Genomic DNA, 22,409 nt, shown 5'->3' on the forward strand with positions numbered 1-22,409 from the left:
TTCAGCTGAATACAACCCTTTTTAAAAGACCCACAGATATGTAGTGTCATAGAATCAGCTAGTTATTCTGAAGGAAATTTTGTTCTTCCAGGGCTGGCACATAGTTCATTAAGAAAACACAAAATGGCTTCATCTTTTTATCAGGAAAATCAAAAAAAATGGAAGAATTGTTTCTTTTGACCTAAATAATCTTCTGTTAAAATATTTGTACGAGTCAAAGACTCACCCTGTGAAATTTCAGGTTTGCTATCTTATTTTTAGAGGTTTCAAGCGAAGTTTGTCATAAAAAAACTACCATTTTTCACATGACCGATTACGATACCTAAACAGCTCCAAAAGCGATTTTATGTGATTGAGTTTCGAAAAAAAAACATGTACTTGAAATGAATATTTATTCAAACTTCCGAACGAAAGACAATACCAATAATTATTACACTTCCAAGAAAAATGCAACACCAGCTTGGATCCATTTGTCTTTCTCTTTCAAATCACAAGGCACCCTCAGTGTTGTCAACTTTTTATTTCTCGAAGAAGTAAAATACAGTGGTATCCCAATACTACCATTCTGGTCGACGGAAATGGACTGGAAACAATGAAATCAAACCATTTTCAAGAATTAAAAGAGCTCTTGAGGATTACCTTGTCCTTCCAAGTTATATAACAGTTCGGAACCTTGGTTATATTATCGGTGTCAGAATCACCCATCCTGAGCGTATTGCCGTCAAAAACAGCACTCTCCAACAGCAGATTGGCTAAAATCAAACTGTTAGCTGTCCCCGGTCTCCAGTAGCTCTCTAACGTCAATTGATCCAGAGGCACGTTATGCTTGCTACAATTCAAAACAGCAATTCTCGATTGTTCCACGTTTTTGGCGACTTACCTTGAAAATTCTAACTTGTGTGAGGCTAAAAAGGCTTCTGGGTGAAATAGAGAAGATAAGGAGATCGGTTTCTGCAATAGTTCGTTGAGATTTTGCTTCGACCAGCCTGAGAAAGCCACAGCTTTGGCGAAAATGCTTCGGAGATATTTAGTCGGTTCCAAAGGCCCTTCCCAAATACTTTGCCAAACTTTCGGTGTCTGAGAAAATATGCCAAGTTCGAAAAAGTTGAATGAACAAGTTTTAGACTCACCTTGTAGTTCAGGAGATAATTTCCAGTTTCAATAGCCGCGTCTTCAGGAAGGGATACCTTCTTACATATTCTATTCAGGCCAGAGAAACTTTTGTGAATTTTCTGAATGAGACGTATCATAAAACGAAACTCTTCTTCCAAGAACATCGCAATAGGAGATGCACCATCTGAAGAACCAGAGTCAGACACCTGCGTCTTAACGAAATCGTGACCTTGGTTCAATTTTTTCCATAGGCTCAGAAAAGGACCTAGACCCTTGCACCATAAGTCCAAATCGAACTTTGAGTTTATAGATTTTGAAATTTTCAGCTCTAAAAATGGATAAGTAGTTATAGATCCGATTTAAATTCGATTTTTGCTGAAATAACTCACTTTTACAGTCGCTGATTATTTCGGAAGATTTCTGTATCTGCCAAGATCGATCTATGTTGTTGGGTAGACCGTAAAAGGAGGGGGATATTTTGGATGGAATTTCTCCAATGAGTTTCAGGTAATCCTTGAAGAAATGTTCGAAAAATTTAAATGGGTATATTGAAAATTATCAAATATTTCACCTCAGTGAAGTTTCACCTTTGAAGCTCTTGTTTCTACTGATTGATCAAACGGTCGTGTCATATAATATGGTTGAACAAGTTAAATATCGCGAAGATTCATATTCATCAGATAATTCGTCTAAAAATCGTAAACCGCTAAGCAATAGCTGAATATTTTCCCTTTGTTACATGAAAATTGAACCGTCATCGTCAACATCAACATAACGATCATAGTCACAGTCATAATCATCGCCAACGTCATAATCATCGTCACCGTCATAATCATCGTCATTTTCATCGTCATAATCATTGTCGGCATAGTCATTATCATCATCACTGACACTTTCATCGTCATCAATATTACCATCGTAATCGTTATCTTCATCGAAGTTTTCCTCATGGTGATAATATTATCATCATTAACGTCATAATCATCTGAACCGGTTCTCATATCAATTTTCGAAATTCAACCGATGCAAACATGGAATTATTCCTTGTACATTGTGAACTAGTGAACCGCGATTACGAATCGATTCTAATGATGTTGATTTTCACCGTCATAATCATCGTCACTCTCAAAATCATCATTATAATCAAACCCATTATTATCGTCTTCATCACTATCAGCGTCATCATCAATTTCATCGTCATTGTCATAACCATATTGTCATTATCATCGGCGTAGTAGTCCATGATCACAACTATTGGTGTGAATGTCATTATCACCATCATATCATATACTCACATCGAAATCAGAAGAGCTGGGCAAGGAGTTCTTCATCCCAAATGGCCTCCATCTGTGACTGAGAACCTCATCGTTGCAATACTGCCTGAGGTAGGATTCAAGGATGGCCATGTCGTCGATGTTTTCAATACGCCCCCCGTAAACTGCCGAGCTGCAGATTCCCCTTATTATATTCCAAGGTACCTGGATGGTATTCGATTGCCAAATATCCTCCAGCAGTTTCACGCAGGTGGAAAAATCGACGTCGGAGAACTCGTACCATTTCGACCATCCTGAAAGAGATAGCCACAACTTTTGTGTCGATATTTATTGTATCCCTTTTTACCTTGAGGTATGTAGGTCCGTCTCTCCTGCAGAATGGCGTGCAAACAAACCACCACGAAGAATATCTTGGCCGAATTGCTTGGCAACTTTTCTACGTATTTTGCTCCCCAACTGTGGTACGTCCTCTGGATGTTGTACTTCAACCCTTTCGGAACCTCGTAAACTACCTTCAAGCTGTTCTGCGCGAGCACGTGATCGAAGCGGTCGTTGGGTTCGGTGATCAGCCATAATCTGAAGTTCTCATGGTGGTGCGTCTGCAGGTTTTGACTCAGGATCGGCAACCAGGAGGTGACCAAGTGGAGGTTCTTGAGAACCAACCATCCTCCAGTCTTGATCGCTGTTTTCAACGCCGATATGGCTTCTTCTTCTTGTCCTTCTCCCATTGCAATCTGAATTAGATAAACTTTGAGTACCTAACGCCAAAGCGAAACCAGATTTTGCTTACTTCCTTATAATCCTGTTTCTCCAGTGATGTCGCCAGATCCCTGATCTCATTACTTGGATCGTTTCCAGAGGTGGTTAACAAGAGTATGGGTTCCAAACACAGAGATTCCTTGTAAATCTGGTGAAAGTCCAACACGAAGTTATCCGTGAAGTGACTGAGGAAATTCGAAATGGCAGAATACAGCCTATCGGGTCTCAGTGCCTGAACCACGAGCACCTTCTGGAAATCCGTCAACTTGCAATGGTTAGGAAGACGGGTTTCGCAACTTTCGACGATCATGAAATCCTTCCATAGGTTGGATTCGTCGAGCCTCAGGGTGGCGTACAGATCCGGCAGTCCGTTTTGCAAGTTTTGAACGCCGTAAGACAGATTTGAGGGTATCCAATCTGGAACGTTCTGCTGATTTGTCCTGGATTCGTGCTGCAGAAAGACTCTCCATTCCTGCGAATCATTACGGGATTAGGATGTCGACAAAGTCAACTAGCAAATTACTCACGTTTTGGGACAATTTCTCTGGGAACATTTTCTGCATCAAGTGCAACCCGAACTTTATCCTATCCTCCTTGAACATCCCTCGGGCTGCGAATGAATACGTCGCGTTTATCAAGTGACTCTTCCTCATCTCCACGTTCTCCAACATCGACTGGAAAGAAGCCACGGTCTTCAGGAATATCCTAGTATACGCCGAAGCTGACATCGTGTACAAGACGTTGTAATTGGAGAAATCATTGACGGCAAAGAAGGAAGCGCTACCAAACGACGATAAAATCCTGTAGGTATCGTACTCTTCCCCCAGCTTCTTCTCTATCTCCTCCTGCTCGGCTATGGACTTTGACACTGCCGTATAACTGGCCTTAGTCTCGTTCAGAGATTCGATTAGTTTGGTGTTCTGGAGGATATCACCGGTGGAGTTGGCCATATCCTCCAACAGACGCTCCTGCAGTTGATACTGCTGCTCTTGGAGCTCTTCTGTTCTTCGAACAAGCTCCTTTTTGCTCTCCTCCAGTTGGGGGTTTTCTTGTCTGATGGTGGAGGAGATCAGTTGTTCGGTAAGTCCGGCATGAGTGAGGGAGAAATTCATGACGGAGATGTAGGCGGTGCAGTGGGATGGTACCTGGAGGTTTTCGTCTCTGCTGCTCAGTATCAGTTTGAAATCGGGATGGTAATCTACCAACTTTCCGTTGAGGGAAATCAAGCGTCGTTCACCTGAGATTGATCAATTATTTCCAATGCTTTTCTGTCAGTAACTCAAAAACATCTGCCCTCGAAACCTGAAGATATTCCACGCACTACTTACCCTGATATATGAACTGTTTTCGGCATACAATCAACAGAAGGGGTGAAATATTGTTGACTTCTTCCACGAGAAGCACTTTCCCGAATCTGAAAATCGAACTGTAGATAAGAAGGTCGAGTTGAAGGAATATGGGTAAGTTTCAGGTGTTCCAGCCCCCTCCAGGAGACTATGTTGAACTTGTCGAATGTAGGATAATAGTTTAGGTTAGTTTAGGTTAGGTTAGGTTAGGTTAGGTTAGGTTAGGTTAGGTTCGGTTAGGTTCGGTTAGGTTAGATTAGGTTAGTTCAGGTTAGGTTAGGTTAGGTTTGGTTAGATAAGGTAAGTTCAGGTTAGGTTAGCATTTATTAACAGAATAACTTGAAATTTTATTGGTATGTCCAACGGCAGAGCCCTGATGCATTCCGGTCCAAATCGTGGTGTTGACTAAAAACTACAAGCCCTAAGGAACATAAAGAGCCTTTCCGCAACCTTTCGAAACTCGCCAATTGACTCTACCGAATCCTGTAGAAGAAGGTCTTATTAGTTGCCTTACCTCACAGATAATTCAAGGGCACTGGCAAAATTCTGAACGTCCTGAGTGACACATTCGATCTGTCTATCTTTGAGGTGTTTCTTCGTCCAACTCGTAGCGTTAGTGGTAGGGTCTATCAAGAGCGGTATGATGTTCGACTGGAAAAACTTATTTCAGAAAATTTTTCTTGAAGTCCAACGCAGAAAATACCTTAGTTATCATGATCGCGTTTTGTATGGACAGCTTGTCGTTTGGCAATCCTTCAGCCTGCCACTGCATCAACTCCCGTTTGGTGGACATGAATTGCTCGAAATCGTACTTGTCTTCCCCTAGCACCTCCATGAATTTGTCCAATAATATCCTAGAATCCAGAAAAAATTTAACATTCCATCTTTGTGTTCAGCTTTTCACCTCACCTTCTCTCGTTTTCAGATTTCGAAGTCAAATAGGTTATAACTGCGGAGGACAGAAGGCAACAAATCGGAAGCTTCTGTATTTCGATCAGAAGATCTTTCAGCTACAATAAAAACGATTTAAGATCATCAACGAACCAAGCGAATTTCAATTCTCAATTCACCTGCTCTTGCCACCTCTTGAATTCGTCGTTTAGTTTATCGACCATTGCCTCAGCTTTGGAGAGGGTTTCACGAGCCCTGTTCAGGTCGATTTCAATCTCTGCAGCCTCTTTGGTATACGCAGACAACTGAGCCTTCAATTTGGCGACAGTGTCGTCCACGTCCGAGAGATCAGCGTTCAGTTCTCCTAACTGCGCCTCCGCTGAACTCAGATTCCTAAAAACAAATAAGGAAAGACGGAAACAATAGAATTTCCAGTGCATAATTTCCAAAGTTTCAACTTTCCAAGGTAATATCTCCCAAAAAAAAATGATTTCGTTTGAACTGTTAATGTTTTTTACGAGTACTCTGATGGAATCTCCTTTTTTTTCTGTGGAATAATAAACCTATGTTGAAATACACAAAGGACTCACTGTTTCAACTTATACTGCTCCTTCTCCAACGGCTTTATCTTCTCCACGACGTGCGAATACTTGACGTTCGCGGCCACCCAAGCAGCAAGCGGAGCGGCTGCCACGGAAGCCCTCTTGGCCGAGGCTGGATTGAAAGAATCGCTCCTGGTCGACATCAGTCTCTCCACCGCTTGGCGGTTTTCTGGGTTGATGCGGCCCGCGTCGAAAGACCTGATGTCCTCCTTCACCCCTCTCTTGGACAGGAAGTTCTTCATGCTGTTCCAGGAGGTGTCCTGGATGCCCATCAGACGCAGCACCCCCTCCAGTATGTCCCTGATGACCTCTGGTGGTGCGCGAAGTGAACGGATCTCCGACAGAGATTCCGTCTTTATTTTGCCGACCGCGGCTCTGGCCTCCTGGATCAGGGGCTCTACCTCCGCCAGCTCCAGTTCTATCTCCTTCTTCCTGCGGAAGTTCAAGCTACATGTATCACAATATCAGTACGAAAGAGCAGAAATTCCAAATTCTCTTCAGGAGTCAGAGAGATCAAAAGACACCGAGTGCCTACAAGTTTGGACTACCATTTCCAGAACTGTTTTTCTGGATAATCGAAGCTTTCACAACTACTTATATTCGAGCTTAAAGAGCCTTGCCTAAAAAAATCACTGAAATTCGTGTTCCAATTATGGTTTCAAAATAATTTGTGGATGATGCCTGTTGCCCTTCCAAAAACAGCTCCTACTATTTGTATGTGGCATTTTTTGTGCAGCGATTTTTCATCAATTAATCAAAAGTCGCTTCTAATTACGAGACATCACTGGAAAGTGTAGCGCAAGCGAAAAGCAATTTTCACTGACCTCATTCATTAATTCGAAGTCGCTACACATAGTAAGAGATCATTCGAGAATGTTATCTCGAAGTGTAGCGATTTTTTATGAATAGTGATGTTCACTTCCCCTATTCATCAATCAAAATCAGAGCACATAATGGGAGATCTTTGTGAAGTGATTTAAAAGAATAGCGATGTTCACTGATGTCATTCATTAATCAAAAGTCGCTAGACATAGCGAGAGATCATTCGACGTATAAGCAAGATACCACTTGCTATGTGTAACGATTTTTTATGACCAGTGATGTCCACTGTCCTCATCCAAAATCAAAGTCAGTGCATACAATGAAAGATCATTAGAAAATTGCATTTTTTGGGTGTAGCGATTTTTCATGAAGAGCGATCTCCACTGACCTCATTTATTTATTATGAAAGTCGCTACACATAGCGAGCGATCATTGGAAACTGTTATCTTGCTATATGTAGCGAATTTTCATGAAAAGCGGTATTTGCTGACCTAGTTCATTAATCAAAAGTAGCTACACATAGCCAGAGTTTCTTTTTAGGTGATATCTTGCTATGTGTATTGATTTCTGATGAAAAGCGATATTCACTAATGTCAATCATCATTATCATCATTCAAAAGTCGCTCTACACAGGGAGGAATCAGTCCATAGTGGTATCTGTGGCGAATTTTGTTGAAAGGCGTTATTCACTATCCTCCAACGTTAATCAAAAGTCGCTACATCTAATGTACGCTTTGTGTAGCGACTTTTTTCAGATAAAAAGAATTTTTCAAAAGCGATCTTGTGCTACCTGTAGCCATGAGTAGTAACTTTTTTTTCAAGTATCAAGAGTTAAAATGAAGAATATTTGGTCTTTTGATATCACCTTCTCAGCAGCTGTTGGTTTTCCTCTTCCGTTCTCATCTTCAAAGTCTCCATCTTTTCTTTGTGGACATTGGCGTTCTGCATGGTGCTGCTAATCATATCTAGCGCTGCATTAGCCTTCTTCTGTTTCTCTGCCAGCCTTTCTTCTTGAACGTGCGCTTTCTGCTTCAATTCCGACACCAAATCTTTCGCTTCGGTCAATTTGGCAACGCCCGCCTAAAAAACATATAGTGCGAAACAAATTCCTTGGAATGACTGCTAGTATACCTTCAGTTTCTTCTGCTTAGTGGCGATAACAGAAATGTTCTGCTTGTAGAGTTCCATATAGATCTGTATCAACTGGATGTATTTCCTTGGATTCTTAACTCTTGTATCGACCATTTCGAAAATATCGGTGAATTTTTCCGTTGCCTTGATTTCATGGCTTTTGTCCTTCGAGTTGGATCTGAAATTTTTCATTTTGAGCAACGTATTCTACTTTTTTCGTTGTGTAAACAGCTAACTTGTCAATAATCATTTTGGGCAATATTTCCAAACTTTCTTGGCTGAGTTGTTCCTTCCAAATTATCGTGCTGTTGTAAATAAAGCTCGGACAATTTTCGAATATTTCCTGCAGCTTCTCATTCTCCGCATCCACACAGGCAATAACGTGAATATGCTCTTTCACCCCTGAAAAAATTCAATGAGTCTTTCTCCCTCTAACACGACGTTCAAATTACTTTTGGCGAAGAACTGAATGAGACTTCCTTCGAAATTTTCCCTCGATCTTTCGTCGCCCAATGCCAAAACCAAGGAGTTTAGTTCCGTAGTATTGAACAAACCTGGAACCTTGGGAGGAAACGAAAAATAAACCTTGTGCTTGTCGAAAATTCATCACGTACCTCTCCAGACGATATGAGGGTATCCATGGCGCTCAGGGTCTCCTTCTCGTTCAACGTGTTGTCATCGAGAAGCAGATAAACATCTTCGCCCTCAACGCCAGCTTGTTGAACCGCCTGGAAGAAGTTAAAGACCAGGTGTAAGGATCCAAAACACTAAGGACACTGTGACTCACATATTTGAGATCGCTGCCAGATTGGTAAGCTTTTCCACAATTTGGCACTATCAATTTCGCGGAATAAAGGGCAGATGCTATTTTTACTGATGTTCTTCTCCCCAATCCACTTCGACCGATCAACATCAGATGTCCATCAGCGCTAGTCAAGACCTTATTTACGCTGCTCAGAAGATATAGAAGATCTTTCGTCATGATAACATCCATGCTATGACCACCATCTCTCTCTAAAATTCTTACACTCAGTATATTCGTGAAAGAAACCAAACAGACGCCGACCTACCAAACTGGATCCTCCCTTTCTCTACTATGGAGGTCCATTCGTCCACGGATAATATGGAGAGAGATTTCGATCTAGATTTCGAAAATTGAGGAAGTGGCACATGAACGTGCTGGTTAAAGTTCTTTAAAATGCTCGAGAAATCGTAGGCTTTCCGAAAATTGACGTTTAGAATTTCCCTGAATTTGTTGAAGCTATTTTCGTTCACCAATTTTTCCCCGAATAATTTTATAGCCTCGTAATAGAAAATCTGAAAGAGGAAAAGGTGATAAAAGACATCAGAGAGAATGTAGATCTGTGGTAATGTGGAGTACAGAAAGCAAATCGCTGAATTTAGCACAGATATATCACAGAATTATATTATCTATGGTTGTATGTCAGAAACAGGGGGAAAGTTTGTAATTTTCTTGTGAAATCTCATGAAAATAATGTATTTTGATCGAATCTGAAGGATACCTACAAAATAGTACGGTAAAATCTAAGCAATACGTCCAAAAGGAAAATATCAAGCCTCAAAATTCCTTTCGAGCTTTCATTATGACGTTTTAGATTTCCTCGCGACGTCTATCTGTGATATCACCATGGAAATAAAACCACAAAAAACGTCCTTCCATAGAATCAAAATATTTAAAACTTTCAGGCAAATTGGCTCGAGAAAATTATAATTTACTTACTCTGACTATAAAATTTTCATCGGTATCCTCATTCTGTTCCATGCGATATCTAAGGATGCTGCTACACCATCTCTTCAAGTCATGAGTATCGAAGCTGTAATGTTTCTGCTGTACGTTAGTGAAAGTCTCTCTTATCTGTGAAAAGCTCAGACTTAATAGAGGAGACACTGAAGGGATCAAATGCGAAAATACCTCATCATAAGTGGACTGTAACACTCCGGCTAGCTTAGCCACTTTGATCTTTGGCCAAGCGTGATCGTTTTGAAAGGCTTTCTTCAGGAGGCTACTCAAGTAAGATGTAACGATGATGGATAGGTCTTCATGTTCTGGTGAGCTTAATCGAACAAGAAAAAATGGATAATCCAAATTTGTCCAGGAAAAATAATTCAATTTCAAGTTTTCAAGCTTAAACTTACTCTATATTGTAGATATTGACAATAGACGTAAACCTCGAAGATAATAAGTTGTTGGCTGATAGCGAACCAATAATCGTCGTATTCTCCAAGGTAATCGATTCCAAATTGGCATCGAAGAAAGCCCTATAGGTGATCAGCTGAAAATTGACATACAAGTCATAATTTCCATTCCATGTTCTCCAGAAAAATCCCCATTCCCATCACCCACTCCTAGACCAAAATCAACCCCAAAAAACATGGAAGTTTTAAAGGTAAGTACCCCTAACATTCTCCAGTAGTTTCGCCAGCACGAAAAAAAAGTGATTTCGACGTCCGGATGACTTTTTCATTCGTTCATTTTCCAAATGCAGCCGGCAACGGTAAAAACGGAGACGTTTTTTTGTATACGAAAGTTCGCAACCGAGATTAATAGGACGTTCATTTCGAAGATTTTTCAGATGGAAGAACCGATACCGAAGAAATTCTTGACGTCGAACAACTCGCGCAGTTTGGACTCTACCCTCAGTGGGGGTCAGAGGTCCAATCAGCAGCAACCGTCGGAGATGGAGAAGCTGAGGAGACAGTTGGTTTTGGCTCGTGGTGAAAATTTGACCTTGCAGAAAGAACTGTCGGCGGCTATGAAAGAGGACGAGGATAACAGAGAAAAGATCTCGGAACTTACGAGAAAATTGAGGGAGATTGAGAAGAAACAAGAACAGAATAAACCGATGAAAACAAAAAAGGATAACAAAATAGACGATGTGACAACTTTAGAACAGAAAGTTCGAAGTTTGGAAGTCAAAAATCGAGCTCTCGAAGATAAACTGAAGAGATTGGAGGAAGACAAGGATATCAACAAGGAAAAACAAGATATTATAGAGATGCAAAAAGCCAAAATCAACGAACTGGAAGAAATGCTCAGGGGAAAGGAGAAATCTTCGTACGTTTTCGATAAAATCGGCGATGCTAGCGTTAACAAGAAGGAGATAGAATTCCAGAAAGTCATGAACGAATACGACACATTCCTAAGAAAAATATTGGCCGAGAGACAAACGTTGATAGAAGAGAAAAACACCGCCCAAAAACATCTCGCCAATCTTGAAACCGCCTTCAACGATCTGCTCCAAAAATACGAACGCGCAAAGAAGGTAGTCGAGGGTTTCAAAAACAACGAGGAGATACTGAAGAAACAGATACAAGACTGGAACAAGATGCTGAACATATTCAACAAGAAGTACAACGATCTCAAAGCCTACGCCGAGAAGAAGATCTCCGAGGCTAACACGGCCATATTGAAAAGCGACAAGGGGAACATAGAGGAGATGGCGAAGCTGAAGGCGAAAATTTTACAGAGTCAAGTTAAGATAAACGACTTGGAGAAACACATCAAACCGAACGAGCTGGATAACGTTTCGTTGTTCGCGCCGCTCAAGAACAACCTGCGGAAGAAACACTGACTAGACGTGCATTTCATATTTACCTGATATAAGAATTCTATTAAAATGTTTGTACCCCACTTGTCCGGTTTGAGAAGGTGCATATTTCTGAAGTGGAGGATCAGTCTGCCCTTTTTCGGTCTGAATACTTTGCCCTTGTTGGTGTTGACGGATAAACAATGCTGAAAATGATAAGTTGTACTCTTGTTCACACACATCACTTTTTTCGTATACACTTCTCAACAATCCTTTTTTTTTCTTTTTTTTTCTTTTCTTTTTTGTCTTTTCTTTTTTTCTTTCTTTTTTCTTCTTTTTTTTCTCTTTTTTTTCTAGTTTTTTTTTTCATTTTCCTTTATTTCTTCCCTTTCATTTTGAATTCCGAAAAAGTGTAAGCAATAATTCAGATCTCAACACGTATGAGTTTGAAAAGAAACAAAAACAGTTTTCGAGTAAGTCGAATTTTCTCCTTGAAAATTGCATCTTTCATTCCACAATTTCGATCGAGTACTTACTTCAGAAATTTTATTTATCACATAAGATGGTTGAACAGTGGTGCTACAGTGAATGTCGATCAGCTCAGCATCGATGTTCTCAACCAACTTTTTAATCATCAATCTAGAACAGAGCGTTAGTTTAAGAATAGTCTAGAGTCAACAAGACTCCACTCACGTCTTAGCTGATCCATGAGGACCAATCAAAAGCGTATGACTACCCTGCGACTCAATCCACAATCTCAACACGTCCAGAGACTGACATATCTGCCCAGTCTCCGCCAAGGGAAGAGAACCAAAATCATCATCGACCACCAGATTGGTATTGGTAACGTACGCATCGATCATATCCCTCTCTTGGTTGTATCTACATCTCGTTACGAAAGGCGGAGGAGTTTCATTCAACCAGTCGAAGACCTAAAATCGAGAAAATTTAGGTCTATTGAATGTCCAGTGATATAAATCAACCTGTTGGGCGTATAGTTCCCGAAAATCTCTTTGGAGCAACTGGCCTAATCCGTTGACGATAGCTACGATGAAAGCTTGCTTATTCCTGACAGGTTCCAGTTGAGATAACCCTATTTTCACGATGGCCAGTTTGGAGCAGGGAATCGACGTTTCACCCTTCTCACCGATCCAATTCACACCTATTCAGAAAGTTCCACCAGTCATCCTACAATCGCCATTTGAAATACTTACACTTCATGAAGTACTCATCTATCAGTGGTCCGATTGCCATCTTAAAGTCCTCGGACTGCGAGTCCACAAAGTTCCTAACGTAGTCGTCCACGTTCAGATCCTGCTCGCTCAGGAGGACTATACCGATCCTCGATATCGTGGCCGGTGAAGCCTGATCTAAGTTGTGGGTTTCGAAGAAAAAATTGACGTTTGGTCCGAACTGAATGCGCCAACCGGACGGTAAAGTTAAAAGGCGATTGTCGTCTAGAACAGAGTTTAGAGACTCCACCCATTCTGGATCAACGTCTCCGTCGCAAACAATCCAAGACCAGACATCTGGAAAGATGTCTTTAGAGTGCTTTAACCTCAGGCTAAGCCAAATACTGACCTGGCGATTCCGATGTCACTTGCAAACTATACTTCGTCAGGATTCCATCATTCCACTGCCTCGTGTTAGAATCTACTTGACCCAGCAATTGGTTCTTCGTTATACTCTTGGGGTTGAAAACGTTCTGGTTCACATTCTCCCCCATTTTCAGTAACGCCTACAAATTTCAATGTAAACAAAAAAGTACCATCGATAACTCTTTCAAGATAACCTTCCGGAGTAAATTCCGAATCGTGGATTTCCCAGAACTCGGAGGTCCAACTATAGCAACCCCCATCCTCTGCTTCAGCTGACCGTACAGCTCCACACATTTCTTCAGCTGAAAATCCAACTTTACTTCTTGCATCAAAAAAATCTACATCACACACCTGTCTTTCGTTTGGAACCAATCCAAGTTCAACGAAACTCTCCTCCAAAGCCCTCACCAACCTTTCGTCCACTATATTCTGGATATCGACCTCTCTAAACACCTGCTGGATGATATTTTCGAATTTCCAACTATCCGAAAACGTCAGTTTGGACAGAGTGTCCGCACGCAAAACGTTAACAGCTAAGCTTATTTCTACGGCTGTGTCGATATTGGTGTTTTTGGAGTTTCGTACGAAGGACTTCTTGGTCCTACCGCATCCTGTCAAGACCGTTTTGATGGCTCTCAAACCCCAGTCGTAGTGTTGTTGCTTGCTCAATAGCTTGCTGGAAATACATGGATTTTACGACCTTTTCGGTTTTATCTGTTATACCAACCTTGCTAACGAAAAAACCTCTATCAATTTCTTCCCGATCAGGTCTGCTGATTGGTAGCCTTCGCAGAAGAGTAACGACTTGGCAATCAATTCATGGTTTGGATGGGTCATGACCACAGGTCTGAACAGCTGTTTGAGGTTGTCTGGGAGTTTGTTCCTTCCACCGTATCCACCACCGGCTGGGTTCAAAGTCACGAATATCCCACAGTGCTTGTTCAATTTGATCTTCAAATGGAAATAGGATACATCCATGATTTCGTTGGAGTTTTAATTGAAAATTTTGAATGTGAAGAGCAGTGGGTTACCAAACCACTGGAGAAAACATAATTATCATACTACCTTATCCAGAAATTTCACTCGAAATGCCAACGTTTCAAAAAATAAAATCACTACTATTGTACTCACATCTTGGTCCAGCAACCTAAGTTTGGCGTTGTTGCTCTTAAGTGCCACCTGTATAGATTGAATATAGGTCGATATGGCCGACAAGGTAGCCTCGTCCAACCTGTTGAATTCGTCGAAACAGCCCCAAGCGCCACAACGTACCAACCCCGATAGAATCCTCGCCATAGAAGCTGCGTCGATACCCTTGAAATTCCAAAAACTTGGAAAAAGTCTGGATATTTTTCCTCAACTCACCTCGTCGCAGTTGAAGACCAGAACCTGTCTGCCTAGGAGGGCACCTAAGGCTTTCACCGACTCAGTTTTTCCAGTACCTGCAGGCCCGTAAGGGTTACCACCCATGCCCAGATGCAAACCCTTGAAACATGAGAATAATTTCGTGGAAAATCATAAGAGATGGCGAAACTTACTTGAGTCAAGGTGATGAAGCACTGTTCGGTCAAAGGGGTCCGGACTAGTTGTGTTGCATTGCCCAGATACTCATAGGCGTATTCCATCCTTGCGTTCGCCATTTTAACAGTGATTTCGCCCAGAGAATTCGAGTAGAATCTACAACATCAATAATGTAGTTTGTTTGGTGCTTTTGTGCAGTGGGGCACACAACTATAGCCATGTAGACACTATAGTCTAGCTAGACTAAATTTTGACAATAATTGCTCAAATTTTCAAACATACGTTTGCCATAATATCAAAGTGGTACTTGACTAACCTCAGCTGCTTCTGCCAGGACCACTCTGTGATTTTGGTTGTATTCACATCTAAGAGTTCTTCCACTATCGATATATGGTGTATGGTATCTAAAATTAAGGCTTTCAACTTGAGTTCAAGGACGTGGGATTCTTTGTCGGTCTTGTCGTTTTCATCTTTGTCGAAATCTAGAGCTAAGGAGTTGTACTGACTCAGCCTTGTCTAGGAAAAAAAATCAGTTCAATACTTCGTTTAGAAAAAAAAATGCTGCGTTTCATTTGAAATATCGAGCTCCCAAAGCCTTTTAAGCCGTCAACCAAATCGAAATGCTAAAATATAAAACTTTCTGACCTTATATTTGGCTAGGAGCGGAGGTAGAGTCATACTGGCTATAGCCTGCTCGCACTGAAGCGTGAAATTGATGCTGTTGGCCAGACACAGCACCTGCGATGGATACTTGGATGGATCCATAGCCTGTCCATCCTCCAAACATTGCACCAGCAGATTCTTGATGGTCAGATGCATCTCCCTAACCAGTTCGTTCAACCATTCCTGAAATTCCCCGAGTGTAAACGAAGAAAAACCTTGTTCGATACCGATTACCTCCACTGGTTTGGTGATATTCACGCTGTTCGTTAATGGCACCACTTCGCCTTCCAGTGAACACATGGCCACAATGTTGTCACCGCTTTCGTTCAGTCGTATACCATTGATCCCAGAGAATATTTTCTTGAGGTGCGTCTGTATCACTTGCTCCTTATTAGACTGCCCGACGATTTCCAGCAGGTCGTCGTCGCCCAGGAAGAAGAATCTTGGGAACTTGTTCCTTTTGTCCTGAAGGAGGGAAAGGTAAAAAAATCACGCATTGAATGCCAGAATCGTTCTGGTATTTACCGCCAGGAAGTTATCCAGGCTCTGTTGACATCTGGAAAACTGATCGCGTAGATTCTCCAGTAGAGATCTCAGATTTGGAAACCTGAACAAGGAGGAAACCCTAGGGTCTTTGCCGATATAATTGTAGAGATAACGGATGTCTTTGTTGGCTTTCTCGAATCTCGATCGTTCCGAATCCAGAGTACCGCTTCCGAAGATTGGTTCCAGGTATAACCACCTATTAAAAAAAAACAACAACCATTTCCGATTCATGATTACTTCGAGAGCTAAAATGAGACTCACTTCCTCTGAATGTGCACGAGAGAAGTAAGGTAAAAGTCCAGATCGACCAGTTTCGTCTCCCAAAGGCCAGCCCTCTCCGAGAAACTATCGTAATCCGCTGAATTCTTAACCGATTGCAACAAGCTCTGATGGTCTCCGATCTGAAAATGTCCAATTCTTTTTCGTGCCATTGCAAAGTTTCCTGGACATAAACGTACCTTGTTCAACAATTCCTTGAAATCTTTGATGACGGTGATGCTGTTCCCCAGAGAATCAACCTGAGTTGTCAGGATGAATTTCGACTGTACCTCCCACGAATCCAACTCTGCTAGAGCCTGCCTCACGACGATTTCGCTCGCAGCCTTCTTCGAGATAACCTAGGGGGCGACAAAGGAAAAGAATAAACTTCGTAATCTTGGCAAGGTCCCTGATCCCCGATCTTAATTACCTGTAACTCTCCACTTTTGTCCTTTATTCTATCCGCGACCTCCAAGAAGTCCTTCAACGTCAACTCCTCGATAGATTTCGGAGCCATCCCAAGGATGCCGAACACGTCCATCCAATGTTTCTCCGTAAAATCGTCTCCTCTCACGAATTTAAGAACAGGATAAGTTTCCTGAGAAAATCGTGAACCGATCTCAGCTTTGACTACAATCGCGGATGGGTACTTACCCCAAACTTGGTGATTTCCTGGACAATCTTCACCACCACGTCCTGCTGTTCCATCCCCGCCAACTTACCCTGCCATTCCTGCAGGAATTCCTCAAACCTGTACATCTTGCGACGGAAAACGATCCATTCTTCGGCGTAAAAACTGGATAGTCCCTGGTAGAACTCTTCGAAAAGACTCCAGGTCTCGAAGACTTCTCGTATGTCCTTCTCGATCTCCTCTTCCATGGGGAACTCCTTCGGACTCAGGCTGTACCTCTCATATTCGGAACTGGAAGAGGTTGGATTTGTATTCGAGGGTTTTATTGAGTTTTTGTGGTTACGCACATCAGTTTGTTCTTCGACTGGACTATTTCTTCCCATTGGTCTCTCTTCTCTTTCATAACCTGTAGTTGATTGAACAGTTCTTCCGTGTTCTTGTCGGCTAAATCACCACTCAAGGCTTTTGGTTTGGCTTGCTCCCATTTGGCATAGAAACGTTCCATCTCTCTATCCATATTCTCACTCTCGATATGTAGAGTTGTCTTGATTGTCTCCATCTGGAAAAGAGATCATTTAAGGTCAGAGATCGAAGATAATAAGACAATAAACCACACCTGTTTGGCTACAATGTGCTGATGGTTCTCCAGTAGACTCTGCAAACGTTCCCAGGCACCTTTCAATCTGTTGACGGAATCCACTTGTTCCCTAGTCCAACTGGATAACACTTTCGACTTCATTATCATCTCCGTGTAGGTCTTATCCATCTGAAACATCAGTATTACTTCCATCCTTTGGTTTTTTCACACATTTTCACTAACCTCAGGAACCTGCTTCAAGATATGGATATGCATAGCTCCAGATTCTGCAATTTCTTCCAGAGTAACCGACTGCTTAGTCAAGGTGGCAGTGGCTGGATCTATAAAGTTTTGCAGTGCCACGACGTCTTGCGCGATGGAGTTCTTCAGGGAAGATGCCAGTTGATCCCAGTAGCTTCGATTGTGGGATTCCAGATCAGATCTGAGCCTCGAGAGGCCGACAACGAAGCAACCTACCTTTTCTTCGGTACTAAGTTCAAAAACCATTCGTTCAGTAAGAGTAGAATAATGAAAGTTTTGGCAAAAGAGATGAAAACAGTGCAATTTACCTGGGTAATTTTGCGATTTCTTGCCCGAATGTTTTGGAAAGCTTGAAATGAAGATCCCAGTGTTGCCACATCGTCAATTTACTCACGTCCAATTCCCCAATTTGTAACCAACTCTGCCAATACTTTATCACCTCCTGGAGCTGATTGAACAACCCTACCATATGATAAGTCGTTTTGTCCAGTTGTGTCTTGTTCCTAAACTCAAATGAAAAGAATAAAACAGCATTTCCTTGAGAATATTCTAGTAGATTCTCATTCTTTGGAGTGTCCAACCCTACCTTTCCACAATTTCATGGAAAACGTTCGTTCCAAACTCGAACATGGCGTAAAACCCCTTAGGTATGTCCAGAAACTTCTGCATCTGCTGCTCGTACTTGCTCTTCAACTCCTCCTCGCTGGGAGAGAAGTGCAGCTCGGAATTTCTGTAGACGAGGTCCGCGTGAATCTCCGGAAGGTAAAGGTGTAGCTTGTCCAGGCTCAGGATGTACTGCTTCTCAAGGACCTTCGCCAGTTGCTTCGATATGTCGGCGATCCAGGTGTGCATGTTCTGGAACCCCTTTTCCTCCACTTGCAATATGATTTTCTTCATTTCCTTCACCGTATCTTTCCACTTGCTGTACTTGGTGATCAAATCTACTTCGGCCAACTGGTTTATCTATAATTTTCAAATTTTTCTCATTTTCCAAAAGCTCAAGTTGAGCTGAGGGTGCTTTAAAATTGGGAATTTGGCTTTGTACATAAAATGGCATGTGTAAGGTATTACTTAGGATGTTCTTCCATACCTTCTCCATTATCTGACAGTGGTACGAAGTGAGTAGATTGTTCTGACTGGATAAATCTTCAACCACCTTCTTCAAGGTTTCCACGTAATGTTCAATGGAACGTGTCTCGCCCCAAGACACGACCTCCTGTTCCTCTACCAACTTCCACAAATCCATGGCACCCTTCAACATCATTGGTCTCTGAGAGGCAATCATCCGATCTCCGATAGTGTTGTGAAAACTGGCAATCTGGAAATGAAGGAAAAGTACAGATGTAAATGTGCAATTCTTACGTGATGCGTATCATCGTACCTGCTCCAGTACTTTGGCTAGATGCATGAATTTTTTTGCGTGTTCAGCTGTATCGCAAATATTTCCAGGAACGTTATAACCGAGAGCCTTCAGCTGTCTCACTTCGTTAATGAGGAGAACCAACCTTGGGGAGTAGTTTACCTTCATCAGTTTGTCTTTGGAGAATTGTATGACGGGATCAGACTCCCTGAGGCTGCGAGAAAACATTAAAACTCATCATGGAAGCTACCATCAGCGACATTTGTTGTATAGGCATCCAAGTTTTGGCCTGAAAATCCCCTTGTTACGTACATACTCACCTCAGAGTGTTATCGTTGATTCTTCTGGTGATCTCGCTGGTCCAAGAGTCGAAAAGCTCCATATGCTGCTTCTTCAGCTCCCTCATCAACTCGACGACTGTCGAATGAAGGTTCTCGTACTCTTGAAGATCGTTCAGTAGGCGCTCAGAAGTGGTCAGCACCTCTTTGGCCCTGGATTCCAACTGCCTGGTCATCATCAGCTCTTTCACTATCATTGGAGTTTCGGTGTAGCTCAAATAGTTCATATCTGCTGAAGTTTGCGTCTGGAGCTGCCTCACGTAATCGTGCAAGGACGTCAGGAGATACTGACGCTCAGCCAGTAGAGTTTGCTTGAGGGAAGGTCTGCTGATGAGCTCTGAGTATCTTCCGAATTCATAGAGGAGCTGAAATGAAACGAATGTTTCGATACCTATGTTTTTTGATAATGTATGCTTTACTTGTCTGGTATTTGCGTTTATGCTTGACAGCTGCTTCTTCAGCTTGTTGCCAACGAGTTGCTCTGCCGGCTGCAACATTTGCTCGAAATCCTTCTTCGATTTGATCCATTCCAATTCGTTGTGCGGCCCACAAGAATAAAGGTTCAAGTCTGGAAAGATACAAAGGGCTAAAAACCATTCATGGATGCACTTCACAATCCCTACCTCTCAACGGTGAAAAAATGGTTTCGGCATCAACGTTTCGTTGTTCTTGAGACGTCAGCAGTCTGATCAATTGTTTGTGGACAGTTCTTATGCTCAAAATCTGAAAAAATACGCGGAAACATTATCGAAGAAACTTTTTCCGAACGTTCAATCACCTCTTTCAACCTGTGAACGAAATTCTTCAAATCCGCAACTTCGTAAGGCGGTTCATCCCACATGTGATCGGCGTAATTGGACCAGAATATGTGGGTCAAATTGTTGCAGCTAGACAGCCATTTTTCTCCGAGAGAAATGTGTTGCGTCAGAAGATCGGATACGCTAGCGTATTCTTCAGATAGGACGTCGATTTTTTTTAGGTTTTTCACGGAGTAGGCATACACTCCATTACCTGAATAATTGAAATGTTGGTTTGTTCGTCAAGTATGGAAAAAATTCGTTAAGAAGGGAATTGGTTCATTTTCAATGCTCATCATATGTCTTTCAACTTTGGCAACTCTAGGTATAGTATACTGCAGGGGTAATATCATGGGTGCTAGCAATAGTATCAAAAATATAATCAGAAATGTACGAAATCCACAAAATATATTGAAGCAATTTGTCAGTTCGGTCACTTGGCAAATACGAAAGTTTAAGATGAGAATCGCAATTTCAATAGACATACCGACAATATCCATCAAATTCTTCATACGGTCCTTGTGATAATGGGGTTTATGACGCCATAAATCGTCAAGGACGTTATGACCCAGCTCTAACACTTCTTCCACTTCGTAAGGTGTTAAAGTATCTATTAATCTGTAGAGAAAGTGGAAAAACCTTCACAAAACTAGGACTTTTGAAATGTGAAAAAAACGAAATAATATTGAAATGTCAGCTGAGTATTGTATTACTCTTATCAAGTTGCACTTTACCTGAAATCCTTAGCAAAAGGTTCCAATATATCCTTGAAAGCATTACTGGTGCTCTTGTTTATTCCTCCCTTTGAAAACTTTACAGCATTACTCCAAAATTCTACTTCATGTTCGAGTGAACGTACCACTAAAATTAATAAGGCGTACTTATATGTTCTACCCATCACTGATACCAGAAGCAACTTAAATGGCGTCAAAACAAGATATTTTCCAAAAGAGCAGGCTATGTTTACGATATTCCTTGAGGACAGCCTCAACATTAATAAACAAAAAATGGAATGAAAGTCCTCAATATGATCAGATAATTTGCAAATACACAGATGTTACCCTGTTGCCTCTAAGTACGTCCCTGTCGCTTCTGGCAAATTCGGGCAGCGACAGGAAGCGTTAATTGAATAGGCAGCACATGATACAAGGAGGTGTATCTTGAGTAGTGCAATTCTGTAATATCTAGGAATGCAATTATATGAAAATAAATCAGGGTTTGGTAAATGGTAATTTAATTGGGCTTTAGGTTACAATTATAAAAATTGAATTCAGATTGTTTCAACGTCATTTCAGTTCGAATAAAATATAGGCAAAACGTAAAAAATTCTTCGAAAAAGTTTGAATTACCTAAGAGAGAATTTTCATCCGCCCTATTCAAGAAGTCAGAACTGTTAACTTCGGATGATATCAGTGCTGAACGAAGATCGGCTTGTAAGGTCAGGATTTGCTTCTTTAATAACCCTGTATCCTGAATATTTGGTAAATTAGCATGAAGCTCATTTTTCTGTTGCAAAGTACTTACGTCTTCCTCAAGAATTGGAAAGAACACATTTGTCAATGTGTTATACAATGCCAATGTTGGTGATCCGACCACGGATGTTATTTGAACAATATCTCTCACATTTTCTGATGTTATAATTGTAGGAATAATTTTTATGAAAGTAACGAATTTCTCAGCTTTTTCCGAAGATAGCTTCAAAAATGAAAAAGTCAGTTTTGGCCACGGACAAACGAGATGGATCAGCTAACTTACATCTATACAAAATTTCAATTTTTTCGAAATATCTTTTTCTTCAACAAGGGAGTAAACTACATTAATGTTTATGTTTTCGAAGAAATCCAACAATAATGATTGTCCTATTACATCCTTTTCCCAATTTTCTTCTAGGAAATTGGTGCCTAAGTAACAACCTGTAACAATTTTCTTAACAACAGTTGAAATATTGAAACTAGATTAATTTCGTTTCTATTTGTATTGGTTTTATTCATTTTATCAGTTTGGGAAAATTGTGTATTTGAGCAACAAGATTATAACACTATAGTCTTGAATAGTTAAGTATTTGAGTTTAGGAATAAATATTGATAGATTTTATGATGAATTGAATAAATCAAACTCGATCTATTCTCCCAGATTTTCCTCTATTTCAAATCATTCTTCTGTAGTTCTACAGTAAAGAGAATTAAACGAATTGCTTGAATTTTCATGAAATTTCTTAGAAAATCAATTGGATATCCAATTCACCTGAGATATTTATGAAAAAACTAATCCTTGGATCATTCATTGCACTTCAAAATAAAAACCAATTCGAAAACTTTCTTTGCCTTGTTTGTTTGTATTGGTAACTATGGAAAGTATTCTCGATATTGGTAA

General features: G+C 41.1%; 2 protein-coding genes across 2 annotated transcripts; one reads left to right on the forward strand and one right to left on the reverse strand.

Moving 5' to 3' along the window:
- Nucleotides 1-381: 381 nt before the first annotated feature.
- LOC123310051 (cytoplasmic dynein 2 heavy chain 1) lies at nucleotides 382-22,389 on the reverse strand. Its single transcript, XM_044893418.1, has 62 exons — nucleotides 22,281-22,389; nucleotides 21,792-21,949; nucleotides 21,561-21,731; nucleotides 21,386-21,506; nucleotides 20,771-20,897; nucleotides 20,524-20,654; nucleotides 20,018-20,250; nucleotides 19,863-19,962; nucleotides 19,659-19,807; nucleotides 19,222-19,604; nucleotides 18,923-19,115; nucleotides 18,632-18,859; nucleotides 18,128-18,504; nucleotides 17,850-18,044; nucleotides 17,524-17,770; nucleotides 17,320-17,469; nucleotides 17,051-17,262; nucleotides 16,727-16,994; nucleotides 16,503-16,670; nucleotides 16,273-16,431; nucleotides 16,076-16,215; nucleotides 15,794-16,010; nucleotides 15,503-15,733; nucleotides 15,251-15,451; nucleotides 14,922-15,121; nucleotides 14,623-14,761; nucleotides 14,450-14,569; nucleotides 14,216-14,398; nucleotides 13,812-14,035; nucleotides 13,436-13,760; nucleotides 13,279-13,386; nucleotides 13,068-13,224; nucleotides 12,701-13,015; nucleotides 12,470-12,648; nucleotides 12,180-12,418; nucleotides 12,023-12,125; nucleotides 11,555-11,692; nucleotides 10,096-10,232; nucleotides 9,872-10,013; nucleotides 9,680-9,814; nucleotides 9,009-9,255; nucleotides 8,726-8,952; nucleotides 8,553-8,666; nucleotides 8,391-8,499; nucleotides 8,175-8,340; nucleotides 7,939-8,116; nucleotides 7,673-7,887; nucleotides 5,974-6,417; nucleotides 5,563-5,776; nucleotides 5,402-5,502; nucleotides 5,196-5,346; nucleotides 5,007-5,143; nucleotides 4,475-4,560; nucleotides 3,674-4,383; nucleotides 3,178-3,618; nucleotides 2,734-3,121; nucleotides 2,409-2,680; nucleotides 1,503-1,626; nucleotides 1,131-1,441; nucleotides 881-1,077; nucleotides 640-829; nucleotides 382-583 (listed from the first exon to the last, which is right to left on the reverse strand). The coding sequence occupies exons 1-62, from the start codon at nucleotides 22,318-22,320 to the stop codon at nucleotides 431-433; spliced, it is 12,618 nt and encodes a 4,205-aa protein (XP_044749353.1). The 5' UTR covers nucleotides 22,321-22,389; the 3' UTR covers nucleotides 382-430.
- LOC123310050 (transforming acidic coiled-coil-containing protein 3-like) lies at nucleotides 10,407-11,590 on the forward strand. The gene has a single exon (XM_044893417.1). It carries the CDS (start codon nucleotides 10,440-10,442, stop codon nucleotides 11,529-11,531), a length of 1,092 nt encoding a protein of 363 aa, XP_044749352.1. The 5' UTR covers nucleotides 10,407-10,439; the 3' UTR covers nucleotides 11,532-11,590.
- Nucleotides 22,390-22,409: the final 20 nt, after the last annotated feature.

This window comes from Coccinella septempunctata, chromosome 3 (assembly GCF_907165205.1).
Source record: "Coccinella septempunctata chromosome 3, icCocSept1.1, whole genome shotgun sequence".
Taxonomy (NCBI): domain Eukaryota; kingdom Metazoa; phylum Arthropoda; class Insecta; order Coleoptera; family Coccinellidae; genus Coccinella; species Coccinella septempunctata.

Bases quoted from the DNA above. Each gene is read 5' to 3' on its own strand.
- LOC123310050 (XM_044893417.1), top strand. From the start codon at position 10,440: ATGCAGCCGGCAACGGTAAAAACGGAGACGTTTTTTTGTATACGAAAG.
- LOC123310051 (XM_044893418.1), bottom strand. From the start codon at position 22,320: ATGAATGATCCAAGGATTAGTTTTTTCATAAATATCTCAG. The intron at 18,045-18,127 runs GTAGGGTTGGAC...ATTTGAGTTTAG, and splicing joins TTCCATGAAATTGTGGAAAG to GAACAAGACACAACTGGACA. The intron at 12,649-12,700 runs GTAAGTATTTCA...CTTTCTGAATAG, and splicing joins AGATGAGTACTTCATGAAGT to GTGTGAATTGGATCGGTGAG.